The 13,555-nt window shown below is 36.7% G+C and overlaps 1 protein-coding gene across 1 annotated transcript in view; it reads right to left on the bottom strand.

Moving 5' to 3' along the window:
• The window catches only part of MCTP2 (multiple C2 and transmembrane domain containing 2), a 104,048-nt gene that overhangs the window by 11,334 nt on the left and 79,159 nt on the right, over positions 1-13,555 (bottom strand). The window contains exons 17-18 of the mRNA XM_032194522.1: positions 11,238-11,360; positions 8,280-8,321 (exon numbers count right to left, since the gene is read on the bottom strand). Coding sequence (XP_032050413.1) covers positions 8,280-8,321; positions 11,238-11,360 — 165 coding nt within the window. The remainder of the gene's footprint in view (positions 1-8,279; positions 8,322-11,237; positions 11,361-13,555) is intronic.

The raw sequence follows: 13,555 nt of genomic DNA, 5'->3' as shown, positions 1-13,555 counted from the left end.
CTAAGCATAGCACTGTCTGTGCAAAATGATTTCAAAATTAGTCAATGTCTTTTCTTTGTTATTTTTGTTTTGTTCTGGAAGCCTGAAGTCTAAACACATCCACATGATGATTAGGTCACCAGTCAAGCAGTAGAGAAGCAGAGAAATGAAGTACGATTAATGGGATTTTCCAAATTATTTAGGTTTTTGGGTTTTTGAGTGCCGCAGATGCTTTCTGAAGTCAGTACCTCACACAACACTGTCAGAAGCAGTAAGAGTGTTCGTAGTCCACAAAAAAGTCATTGCTCCATTTATTACCAAATGGGCAATGCCACGCAGAAGTCTATTTTTGAGCATTACCATACTTGTGGAAGATGTAAAAAATAATCGTAAATTCATCTTCCACTAAAAACACTTTTCCTATCTGTGCAAGGTCCCCCTCAACCCAGACAATTTTTCTCCATCCTCCTGAGAAATCATTCTTTCCTGATTTCATTTGGACTCAAAATATTATGCTGCTTAAAAACAGGTTTTGGATACCCATGGTTCAAAACCACAGCTCAGTATATTTTCCTTGAATTAAAAATAAAATATCCTGCCTGTTTCTGGCATTTTTTTCTACAGCCAGTCATGAAACTTCCTTTCCTTCAAGGCCTTTTTCTTCTTTATTTCTTAGCTGATTACAGCACTGTGGGTGGACCAAAACTAGCCTGGAGCCTCTGGGAAAGAATTAACTCCATCAAAATGAACTTACAACTGAGAATTAATTATATAATCAGTGTGCTACTTCAAATCTTCCTTGCATATCCTGATTTAAGAAACCTTCATTTCTACATTAATTGCCTGAACAAAAACACAAAAGGGGTCTTACAAAAGATTAAGCTTGTCAGGAGAAGAAGGAAAAAAAAAAAAAAAGCCAAAAAGCAGCAAATTCAGAAATTAAGTCTTTTGTGTCCACTTAATGCACATCAGCTTGAACTTTTACATGAAGACACAAAATTGCTCTGCAAAAACTGCTTCTAGATTTTTCTTTCTGAAATACGTAACAGTTAACAAACAGAACATGTAAATGCACACAAAGAGTTACTACAGTTCTGTGATATCTTTTCCCTTTCCAACAATGCTGTCCTGCTCCCAGATGTTCAGGGACAGTTGCAAAGAAAACTCTCACATGAGTGCAAAATTGATGCACATTCAGTGATGGAGACTTTGAAAGTGTGTGATACGTGGCCAGGAGAGGACACCTCCAGCAATTCATGACTGGTGAGCTACAGACTACAAGACCTACAGAGGAAGAGACTGTATTTTAGTAAATTACCAATTATTTGCTCTGCCCTGCAACAGAGACCAAATAATGCTAGTTATTGAATCTACTCTGGGGTGAAGTATTCAGTACTGAATTAAAAACATGGATGGTGGAGCTCTACTACTTCTTGTGAACATTTGTTTCCAGGATTAATAGCTGTCATCTATACAAAAGCTAAAAGCTGTTCCCTTTTTTTTTTTTTTTAATTCATCCTCCAGATTTTCATTTTTTTATTCTGGATATATCCAGAACAGTAAGCAACAAATGCAAGAGAAAAAAAAATAAAATTGTCCTAAGTGCATTTTTGATGTATACTGCAAATATCATATGCACATAACTAACATTTCAGGTTTGAAGTTACGAAGTTACTTAAAACTTCTAAATACTTCACTTGGATTTCATATAAAACACTCTCACAAAAAGAAATCTAGCATGCAATTTTCAAACAAGTGGTATTCATCAGCAAATTTTTGGCATGCCAAGGGAAACTCAATATATAAAGTTGAAAAACACTGGGGGCAAGGACAAGGAATAAGGGGAGGAGAAAGAACAAACAAGGATACAGGGATTATTGTAAAAGGAGGAAGAAGGACACAGGCAAACAAATCAGGATTGAAAATTTAGAATATTTTCAGGAATAGGAAGAATTACTCCGCCTAGCTTGGGCTGGCCTAGCTTTCAGGATTAGCTCTTTTACAGTAGCTATTCCACTATGTTACCACTGCTAAAAGCACATTAGGGCAATGTTTTGCCAGGATTTATCCCTTGTACTGGATATGAACTCCTCAGTGTGTTACCAAGGAACAAGACTGACAGAAAGGGGAAAAGAAAAAAACTCAGGCGTGCATGCTTTTTTGCTCCACTATTCCTCTGGGTTTTGAAAACCATGCTGTAGTTATTTAGAGAAAAGGAGACCTAACTGAAATTGGATTTCACTTGCAACTTGCTCTGTGCTCGACTGCAGAACTCCAAACTTGCCACTGTCTGGCAAAACCCATGCCAAACATCTTAAGGCCAAAATACTTGTAGATGAAGAACTTCTGAAACCAGAAAGATTTTATTGGCTATAAACAGCAGACCACTGTCCTCTATTGTCTGCAGGGAACCGTTCACTAACAGCTTCAGTCTAGCAGCAGAATGAAGCTCTTGTGGGAGGTGGCAGCCATGGAGTGACAGACAGTCTCTTGGTAGCTAAAATGAATTCCAGGCAGAGCTTTGAAAATAGACACCACAGCAACCTTGAACTGGATCCTGCCTTCGGTGGGAGCCAAGGGTGGCTGAAACAATCCCAGCAATCTGCCTTGCTGAGTCACTGTCTTGCCCTGTGTTGTGATGTCTGCTGCGTGTCAAGGAGGGCTTCTCGGCTCCTACAGGGGGAACGGGCACACAGAGAGGATGGCTGCCAAACTCTGAGCGATTGCCTCGTGCAGTCCCAAAACTGTGCATCACAGGATCGTTTTGTTTATTAACACCATACTGCAAATGTGCCTGCCTGGCTGTGGAAATTTAGCGAATCTGAGTGTACTTGAAATAATTACCAAATAGAGGAAATGCAACACATACAGGTCAATTTATGCTCTCAGTTAAAAAGGTGTGAAATCTGGAATAATTCCACCAGAGCTAATAGAATTACTTCAGACTGATATGAAGGAGAGCACCATCAGCCTTAAAAGAACATATTCCAAATGCAGGGCACATCATCCTACAGCTCAGTCTGGGGGGCCACTGGCAAAACAGCCAAAGACAACCATCTCATGCCTTATTAACAAATGCTCATGGAAAACATAGCGCCACACTTCCTTTGCTCACGTTAAACAAATTTCATATATGTGCAAAGGACCAGAGAGTCTCCTAAGCCAAACAGAGTTTAAGATTCTGTGGAGAGGCTTAAATCATGGCTCTGTTGCTTTCCCACAAGACAGACGTGAAATACAGAGGGTTTAAGATGCATTTTCTGTACTCGTACACATTTGCATAGAGATATAAACCCAGAGTCTGGCGATACAAGTCTTAAAGCAATATCAACAGTCACAACAGAATAAAACACCATTTATGTGCACAATGACTAAAGAAAAAAGTCATCATTCACCGTTTATCTAAAAAAAAAAAAAAAAAAAAAAAAAAAAAAGGAAGAGGAAAAGAGAGGAAAAGAAAACAACTTTAAGGAAAATTTTTAAAAAAGTGCTTTCTCCTGGAAATACATGAGACATAAGAACAATCGCACAGTGGTTAGACTTAAACTACTGGATAATCATCTATAATCTAGGTAATGATCTTTAGCAATTTGGGGTACAAGAGGAAGATAGACCTATTCATACATCTGCCAATTCAAAAGAAATTTTAAAAACATTTTAAATAGTCAGAATTTTTAAGGGACAAGAACTCCCTAAAGCTTATGAGCTCAGCCCAGAAGCCTGATTGGTGCTATTTAATATTCCTCCAGAGATTTAGAGAAGTTAGAGTGTTAGTTTATCTACCTGCAGGGAAAGCAGAAGAATTTTAGACTGCCTAGGGCTGCTAAAGTTTATATTTGAGGAGAGCTATGCAACAGTGCCTAGGATATATGGAAATCTCCCTGGCCCCCTCCCTGCCTTGAATTTCTCTATCTTATCACTCCTATACCTATGGATGGTTTGACTGCTGGTGGGCCATGATGATGAGACAAGGATGTGCCAAGGTATAGGGTGCCTACAGATCACAAAAAACGCCACAATGTAAAAGAGAAATAACAGACCCTATTTCTCCCAGTTTCTGGTACAAAGGAGACTTTGCAAAGATGAAAGCATAACCAGAGCAATCCCTGCACTCTGGCGTAACCAGAAGTTGATTAGGTTAATAAGAAGCTTGGAGAAAGCTCACAGAAGCCATAATTGTGTCTTAAGTGATATCTGGGAACTTTAGCTGATATAGCTGCAAGACAGGACAATTGTGTGTGCTTAGAAGTGCGTCCTCCAGCGTACCTCATGCAAGCAGCAGAATCTGTCCCATAGCATTTATTATAGCTGATGGAGAAGCCTAACTTATTCATGGTCTGTACGATGACTTGTTAGGAAACAGTAAGAGAAGAACCACAAAGAGTCCACTGAACAGAAATCAGCAACTTAAGAGAATCCACACCTACACAAAAACACACCTTGTTTTGTTTTTTAATGATGCCATCTTGGCCACAATTTTGTGAAGAAGGTGGGTCAGCCTTGTTAGTCTGAATGTAACCTTTGTATTATGGGGTATTTTCAAGCCTTTACCATCATTTTTCTTCAGTAATCTCAATGGGAGATGTTGAAATATTATATTGCAATTGTGGTATTGAAGAGAAAAGAAAAAAAAACTAATGAAATTATTTATACTTTCAGGGAAGAAAACAATGAGATGATATTGTCTTGTATGACCTTTCCTAAGTATGGGGATATAGCATCTTACACAATAGACTCTTGGTTCATGTTTCAATTACTGACCTTTACTGTGGAGAAAATTAATGCAATTTTCATCGTAATCCACCCATGCAAATAAGATCCATACGGAAGGTTTCCACATGCTGAATCTAACACAAATGGAAAATGTCAGCTGTTTGCTACTGGATGAATTTGATTTTAATTTGTTCAGCTGGAGTCTTTTTGAACTGTGCTGATAAAAGTTTGTAAATTTTTGTACCTATTTTTGACAGAGAATTTCGTGTATTAAAAATACTGAGTTTTTCTTCTTTGGGGATCCCACACGCCAAAAAAATAGCCATGAGGTACTAAAAATTTCTTGTAAGTTGCCAGCTGACTTGGTTTGAAGTCACAGTGTCATCTAATCCTTCCCTATTACACCCCATTATACAAGCATGGCTCTTTTGGCTCATCACTGGATGGAGACCCTCCAAAACAAAACAGGAAGTGCTGTTGATTTATTTTTGTCTCTGATTTTCTTTTAAGTCAGTTACCAAATCTGGAAATAGTAGTAACTGTTCCACCACACTATCACCTCCTATTTCAGAGGAAATGCAAACTTTTATCAACAACTTAAGATCACAAGAAGACTCCAAAACTCCTTCCAGTCCGGTGCTATGCTACACTCATTCAACAAGGTGACCACCTGCTCTTGAAACTTTACAGTTGTTGTCAAAAAAAGAAACAACAACAATCAAAAAAAAGTAACATAAAGTAAATAAAGTAAAATAAATAGAAATGCTCTACAAACAGATGACTCACGATTTAAGCTGCAAGCAACTATACCTTTCTACTGGCGGGCAAAAGATATTTCAGTGATGTAATTTTAAAACAATCCTTATTCAGACAGTCTGACAGACCCCAGAGCTGACAGGACACAGCCTGAACTCTACATCCAAGATGGCACAAATCCGAGAAGGCATTCATCTATCCAGCAGCTTATGCCAAAGGGACACATCTCTCTTATCTTTTACAGTCCTCCATGATGGTATTCAGAAAGGACAGAGAGGGAACGAATGGAGGAGTAGGCAATTAAGCCTTGTCATTTAAGACAGATAGTTTAGGTGGAGGGAGTTAATCTGCTCTTGGGTTTTTTGAACTAAGCATCTGTGTATTTATAATTTGTAAACAGTTCGTCTCTTAGAGGGTGTGTTACAATTCCCAGAAGCATGGTCTGTTATGTCTAACTTGCAGCAGAACCCAGAAAGGCTATGTGTGCGACTATTTTCGTACAACACGATGATAGGAAACAGAAACAGTGACCTTGTATACTACAACCCAACTAACAGATTTCAACTTTAGGAGTTCTTGTATTAGGGAGGAAAAAAATACACAGACTTCTTTTTAAAGTATAGTTGTCTGTTTAAACGTTGTCATTGCAATGAGATAATGTCATAAAATTACATTTTTCTTACACTCCCTAGTGAGCATTGGCCACCCTCAGACTTGGAAAAGTCACTTAGAGTAACCTAACGTACTTAAAGATGCAAGTCAGAGTGCACACAGGGTCTAGCAGTGGTGCAAAGGGAACGTACCCAAGACAGTATGAAGACATTAAGGCAGTGCTACAAAGCGTATGACATGGGATACACATAATGGCTGGCAATTCTCTAATAATTCTATGTCTGAATCTCATAGACACATAACACTAGTACACAACAAATACAAGTTATGAATTATCATTGCTGTCATATTGGGATATAAAGCATTATCTTGATCAGAAAGCCTGATGGAGGTGTCCACTGTGAGTTGCTTTAATTAATTCTTTCAGCTCTCTATTTCTAAGGGCCTTTACTGCATGAAAGGGGCAATGTTGATTACAGCAAAAACGGCTGAGCCAAACCATCGACAGTTCAACATTGACTCTCAGGATTTTTCCCAGACTACAACACTTGGTCAAAATAAACTAAAAAAAAGAAAACGATAGTGGAGTTGTTTAGCAGGGGGCAAAAATGCAAAGTGATTAGATCCATACTTAAGTGTCCCAAATGAATTTATAGAGAGAACCAAAGTCACAAAAGTAATAGCCAGGGTAAATCTGACCTAGAATATTTTGGTTTACATCAATTAGTCTGTTGCACATCACAGGCAGAGGACTGTGTATGTTTTTAATACATTTTTACATGTTTTTCCACCTCAGCACTTGAAAGTAAAAATACTGGAAAACTAAAAAAGAAAAAATGTAAATAGGATTGGTTCCAGAGGATAAAGATTCACATTTAAGCATCACACAGAAAATACAGGCTCAATATATACTGGCATCTAACACTGAGTACCCACAAAATAGAAATTATCAAGTTTTAGAGGGATAACATTCCTTTGAAAATAATTCAACTTTCATTTATCAACTTCTGCTTAATTTCAGATATTGATCCATTTAGTTGACCAATTTTACAATGCAAAGAATTAAATATAAATAAGAGCATTTAAATCATTATTGTGCATTGCCAGAAACCTGTAATTTAACTGGCTTGTCTAAACTTCAGTTTATAACTTTGATGGGTTTCTGGTTGTTCATCAAAATATAACAACCGCAGAAGAGCAGGTTAAATTCAAATAACTATTTCCATCAATTAGTCTGCTGAGCTTCAATTCAAGCGTCTTTGACTGAGAGTTAAGGTGCACTTGCTAACTGTGGTATTGATTTCCTTCTCAACAATCAACAATTTCACTTTAACACTCTTAAAACAGAATATTCAAGAAGATTTTATTAACTTAGTATGCAATTTGAAAGTTTCACATTGCCTTGTGAACATTTTCTTCCTAACAGCTAATGTTTCTTTGCATGCTGTTGCTCGTTAAATAATTCCTCACCTTTTAGCTCTGAAGTATTTATAGATTATCAGATCCTCCTTCACTTACTTATGTTTTTTCAAGCTGTATACATTAAATTCTCTTAATCTTTCTTCATATGTCATGCCCTCTAATCCTTTTATCATTTGTCACTGTGGTTTGATAAGGTTGAAAAAAATCCAATGAATTTTTCATAGTGAGAAGAATGAGTAAGTATGCTCTAATAAAACGAGGAACAGGCCTTGCCAATTCCTATTCTTTCTACATTTCAGCCAACAAACTAAAACCATTTTTTCCCAGGCTTTAACAGAAATATTGAGAAAACTCTAAGCTGTCCTCCAGAAATCACAGCAATTCTGGCCTACAAGAATGGAAATACTAAATAATTTGCAGTAAGCCATCAGTGCAGACTGCATATCAAACACTCACAATGGAAGCGATGAGGGATTTTATGTACTTACCTTGTCCACCCATAAGCATACAGACACATACGTGAACATGTGTTTTATGATTTCAAGCACACAGCAGATTCAAATGCTCAGACTAAAATGAAGTTCACAGGTCTCATACAGCTAATGCCATTATTGAATGTTATACAAACCAACCAACCTTCTCAATCTTTAAAGTTTGCTCAGCAGCAAACTGGAAACAATTATTTTCCCAGTTAATACAGACAATGAATGGAGATCTCACAGAGATAGGGCGATGGGTTTGTGCTCTCCCACTTTCCTTCTGATTCTAGCTAACATACCATCATAAAATATGCTTACCTTATCATCCTCATCGTCATCTTCATCCAAGCCCATAAGATCCTGCAAAAGCAGATGCCCACATTAGAAAACATTACACTTAATTCTCAGTGGCAGGCAACATTCAAAAAGCTTATGATACTCCCACAACGTTTCATTACACAGTTTTCTCTCACTTCTATTACAAGTCATTAACAAACCCACCACTTTCACCTTTCAGAAATAATGTTTTGTATTCAAGGACTTTTTTTGTGATGGCTTGAACAAAGCATGCAATGCCCTATACAAATTTTAAGTCTACATAAAGCATTAGTGGTTGTGTCCAGTAGTTTGAAGGCAACAGGCTTTCAAATTCATTGCCAACTTTAACTATCTGTAAACAGCTTTGTTCTTAGTCTGACAAATGAACCAGTCGGCATGTCAAGGCTGAGGACTCTATACTCAACTTGTTCCATCCTCACTGCTACAATGACTGCTCCCTCTCTTTAGGGCCATTACTGAAGCATTAGATGGTAGAAAATACATTAGTATAAACATAATCAATCTCATGAATCACATTCAGATTTCTATGCCACATTATTTTCTCCCTTTAACTTCTGTGCTGACAGGTAGAGGAGAAAACAAAAGACTTGGCTATGGCTTGAAATTAGGAGCACTTGGCTTTCAATTCAGGTATTTTATAAGCTGAGCCTCCAGGTTTTTCTTAGTTATTTAATAGGTGTATTTGAATCAGCGTATTACAAGTTTAAATACAGATAACTATAAAAGAATGTGAAGAATCAGAATAAAAGATGTTTGGGATTTGGTTTTTATTCTTTTCCAGAAAAAGAGTTTCATCTAGTACACACAAGATACCAAGAACTCAGATATCCAGACTTACTCCTTGGCTCTCTCCAATACCCAGAGTAGTTGAATTAACAGTGATCATGGTTTACATTTCTATAGAAGCTCCCATCTGTAAATCATAAAGCATTTTTACCAATATTCATGACTTTAGCCTCCTGGCAATTGGATCATGCCTACAAGGTTAATACTGTTATCCCCGTTTTATAGCACAGAAATCAGGGAGAGAATATGATGTCCTCTTTTCCAAAAACTCTTGTTTTCTTTCTTCTATATACATAAAATGTGCATGCTGGCAAACAGAAAACAAAAGTAGTGCCAAGATCTGAAGAAGCAAAAAATAAATAAATGAATGTGCAAAAAAACATTGGTATTTTGAAGAAAACCTTTTGTCATCTGCAGGACAGATGTGACTAGAAGTAGCACCTGATTGTCTATTTTTGACCTACAGATGGTTAGAATCACAGGCACACATAAAAAAGAAATCAGGTAATATTAAAGGCACTTTGACTACTTGTTCCATATGATCCCAATCCTACAAAGCACTTAGGCAGATGTGTGATTTTGCTTATGCAAAATACACCCCTGAATTCCACAGTATCTCATTCCTTGCAGGATGTGTGTGACAGAAAAAGGGCAATCCTTTTGCTGGACCTTTCTTCAGTACTGCTACAATTAACTTGCATTTTCAGACACAAGCTTTTTGTAGCATCTATCCCAATGATATGCTCCTCAATCTTGCTGACTTATGTGAGACAACTCATTTGAATATGCAACAAATTCACCATAGGAAGAATAGTAGGTGCTGAGAGGTAGTGTTCATGTATTTTTTCCTGGGTAACCTAGCATTATTTTATATTGCCTTTTGTATAAAAAATAAAATAAAATAAAATAAAATAAAATAAAATAAAATAAAATAAAATAAAATAAAATAAAATAAAATAAAATAAAATAAAATAAAATAAAATAAAATAAAATAAAAGTTTGGCTGGGATTCTCCCACATGGGAAGTTCTCATTTTCTTGATGAAATAAAGTAGTCACTGGAGACACACAATATCTTTCTATGTTATTCTGGACTTAGATGGAATTGAAGAAAAGCACTTCTTTTACCATTTATCTTCAAATCAAGTCTACATCCTGGTCCCTATATGGAACACACTAGCCCTGTGTTCCAACAATCTTTCCATATGGGGACTGATCAAAACTGAACTAGAAGCAACTTTTGTTGCTAATACAATAGCAATTGACCTTTTTTAATCCTAGGATAGTATTTGTCTATTTAAAATCCGTGAAATCGATTTGTGTAAAGGTAGGCTTCAGGGGTACAAATGTCAATCATATTTTTATCAGAAATTAGAATATTTAGTTCAGCTTATATTTTGTTCTTGTACTTGTTACACATTCTAAAATGGAACATTATGGAAATCCCTGAATTTAATTTATCCTCTCCTTTAACTATAATTACTTTTGTTATGTAAAGACAGTGGGCAACAACAGTCTCATATCTCAACAGCTGTAATTTGCAGCATGTAAATATATGTGTGTTATAATCTTTTTTTTTTTTTTTTTTTTTTTTTTTTTTTTTTTCTCCTAGGTCAAGTTAAAGAACTGAAGGTTAACTTAAAAAAAAAAAAAAAAAAAAAGGAAAAAGAAAACATCATTTAAAATTGGGGGACAGGTAGGAGGAGTAAGTTTTTCTTCTTGAAGTCTCAGATAATCCAACAAGGTTTAAAATACAACTAACTTCACTTTCAGCCTGTATTGACTTTCCTCTTCTGTGAATCATGAATCATCAGAGTGATGCAAAGTGTAAGAGCAGTGGGGGCATGGATCTGGGGGTCTTGTCATTTTGTAAGTCTTTCTTAATTCAACTTAGTTACAAAATCACTGCAAACATTTTTAAGTGAAATCCCCCTCCTCCTACACACTCTTGTCTTCTTCCCCCTACTACACTGAATGGTTTATTGCCTGAATTGAATCAGAAAAAATGAGAGGGTGGAGGTTTCTTTTCAGTAACTTTGAAATAAAAATGTTTAGCTACACAACTAGCTTGATACCATTAAAATGTATGACAACTTGCTCAAGGGCAAATTCAAGCGGGGTCTGCCAGAAACGTTACTGCAATTTTACTTGCCTGGGCATCTTGGGTGTTGTTGACCTTCCCTGTTTTGACGAGGGAGAAGTTGTATGCAAAGAGCACAAGCAGAGCCAGGGGCACCATGTACAGTTCCACGCTCCACACGGTGACCACAAATACCTGGGAGAAATAAAGCAATAGAAGGGAGCATACAAGTATGTAAGTAGAAAGACGTACAAGAAGGCCTTTCAGTCATTATCCTGATGTGCATTCATCCTTGAATCTCTCTTAACCTCATTCATATTCTCATTTTGGCAAAGAAAATCTGCTTGCAAAGTGTACTCTCTTTCTATTCTGTTTGAATCCATTAGGCTGCTATTTGTTAGCTTCTCCCTCCCTGTTTTTGGTGAAGGCCATAACGTAAGTTTGGTCCAAAGGCATTATTCACTCCTTCCTGGGACTTCCTCAAGCCTGAACGGTCTTTGTCATTAATGCTAGAGCATAATAGACCTGCTGCACTTCATCAAACCCTAATTGCCAGCCCGTCTTTCACAGGCTAGAGGAGTTTCTTCTTGTGTAACAGGAGCCATCCACCTCTCTAGTTGCTCAATGAGGGATGCTTAGCAAATTCATTTTCACAATTAATCCACCTGTGTTCTTGGCATAGCAACACAGAGGAAAGACCATCACATTCCAGGAGGCAAGGCTCTAGGTTGCATGTGATGCATTATTTTGGGAAGGGATCCAGCAATCCTATTCTCCATTCCCATACATTTGCCATTTTCCAGTAAAGCATATTTTGATTTCAGTGGTTTCATGGGGTCTCATTACCTAGAAAGGGTACGAGTTTGTATCTTCAGAGTGGTATCTGACAAAATCCACTGATTGCAATAGCAGAAACAAAATTTTGAAGTTCTGTTCCGCAATTTGGATCAGCAAAACATGTAACCAATATGATGGGTAATTGAAAAAGCACTTAGTATTTTTCAAAAATATGATATCAAGCCAAACTGCAATCCCATCTTACAAGTACCATTGATACCTGAATAGACTCCAAACTTGGAGTGGTTGGAAAAACAAAGTTAATAAACTATATCCAGAACAGCCATAAAATGCATGTTGTGATCCCATTTCCTTTTCTACTCTCACATAGTGTTTTCAGAAGAGCGACCTAATGCCTGTAGTAACTTTAAGCTATTTTAAACAATCTCCTTTAAAAACTAGACACAAATACACTTATCATATTTTTCTTTCCCCAAAGGAATACCTAAAATTATCAGAAAAAAAAAAATAGAATAATACAGGTAAGTGAAAATGAGTCAGATCCTTCAGTTAATGCATCTCGAACTGCAATGAGAGGAAAACTCTGTGTGATTAGAAAGTTAAATCTCTATTTCCATTAATCCTTGGTCTGTCAGACACTATATATGAAGGCAAGTCTGGCTTTTTTAGAATGGGATATTTATGGCAACATATATTGTGTTATGGACCAAAAAGTCTAGCCACAGTGTACCAAAACACTACTTCCCACTGCATTCAGTGGGGTTAGAATTCATACACCTAAAAAACAACAGCTGTTGTAACTTTTAAACAAAAAGGCTTGCCTGACATCAGACAATTGGCCAGTTAATATCTACCAGGGCCAAACATAAACCAAGAAACAATGACTGTATATGTAGCCCTGCCCAAATAACAGTAGCATTTTCTAGAGCAAACCTGATTTTATGTTAGCTGTTGCTGTGCAAGGAATTAGACTGTCATCCTGTTCAAGGCATTTGTAGGCCAGTAAAACAATCTTTGAGATATATGCGTTCATAAAATGGGCTGACATCCAAAAAACATATCCCCATACTATTGATTTGCAGCTTAGGAACTTAGAAGAGGATTAGGTTTTGATTTCTTTTTGATCATGCTTTTCAACATACTAAAATATTAGAAGTGATAATGATTCCAACAGTCAAATTTCATACATAAGCAAGGCAACCAAAACACAAGAACGCTGGCAAGAAGGCATGATACTTGATCTCTCTTACAGGAGGCTTCAAAAATTGTGGTATCTCAAGCTAAAAAGAAAAAGTTCCATAAATAAAAAGTTTTAACCCAAACAAATTCTTCTGAAGCTATTCCAACTCTCCTGAATGAATGAATCTTTGTTTGCTTTGTAAGACAAAGTGAAGGTGATACCAGCTGCCATCCCACCTCAAGCATTATTCTAAAGAATGAGGATATGTTATTGCAAATATCTATACATACAACAATCTAGGGTATATATATTAATAGATAAAAATAGATGCATACACAGATACACACCTGATTCTTATGCAAACTCCTTTATATAAATTCACATTGCTAGATATGAATTCAAAAAATCAATT

Source organism: Aythya fuligula, chromosome 11 (genome assembly GCF_009819795.1).
Source record: "Aythya fuligula isolate bAytFul2 chromosome 11, bAytFul2.pri, whole genome shotgun sequence".
Taxonomy (NCBI): Eukaryota; Metazoa; Chordata; class Aves; order Anseriformes; family Anatidae; genus Aythya; species Aythya fuligula.
The sequence above is the reverse complement of the archived record's forward strand: the minus strand, read 5'-3'. Positions and strand labels throughout refer to the sequence as shown.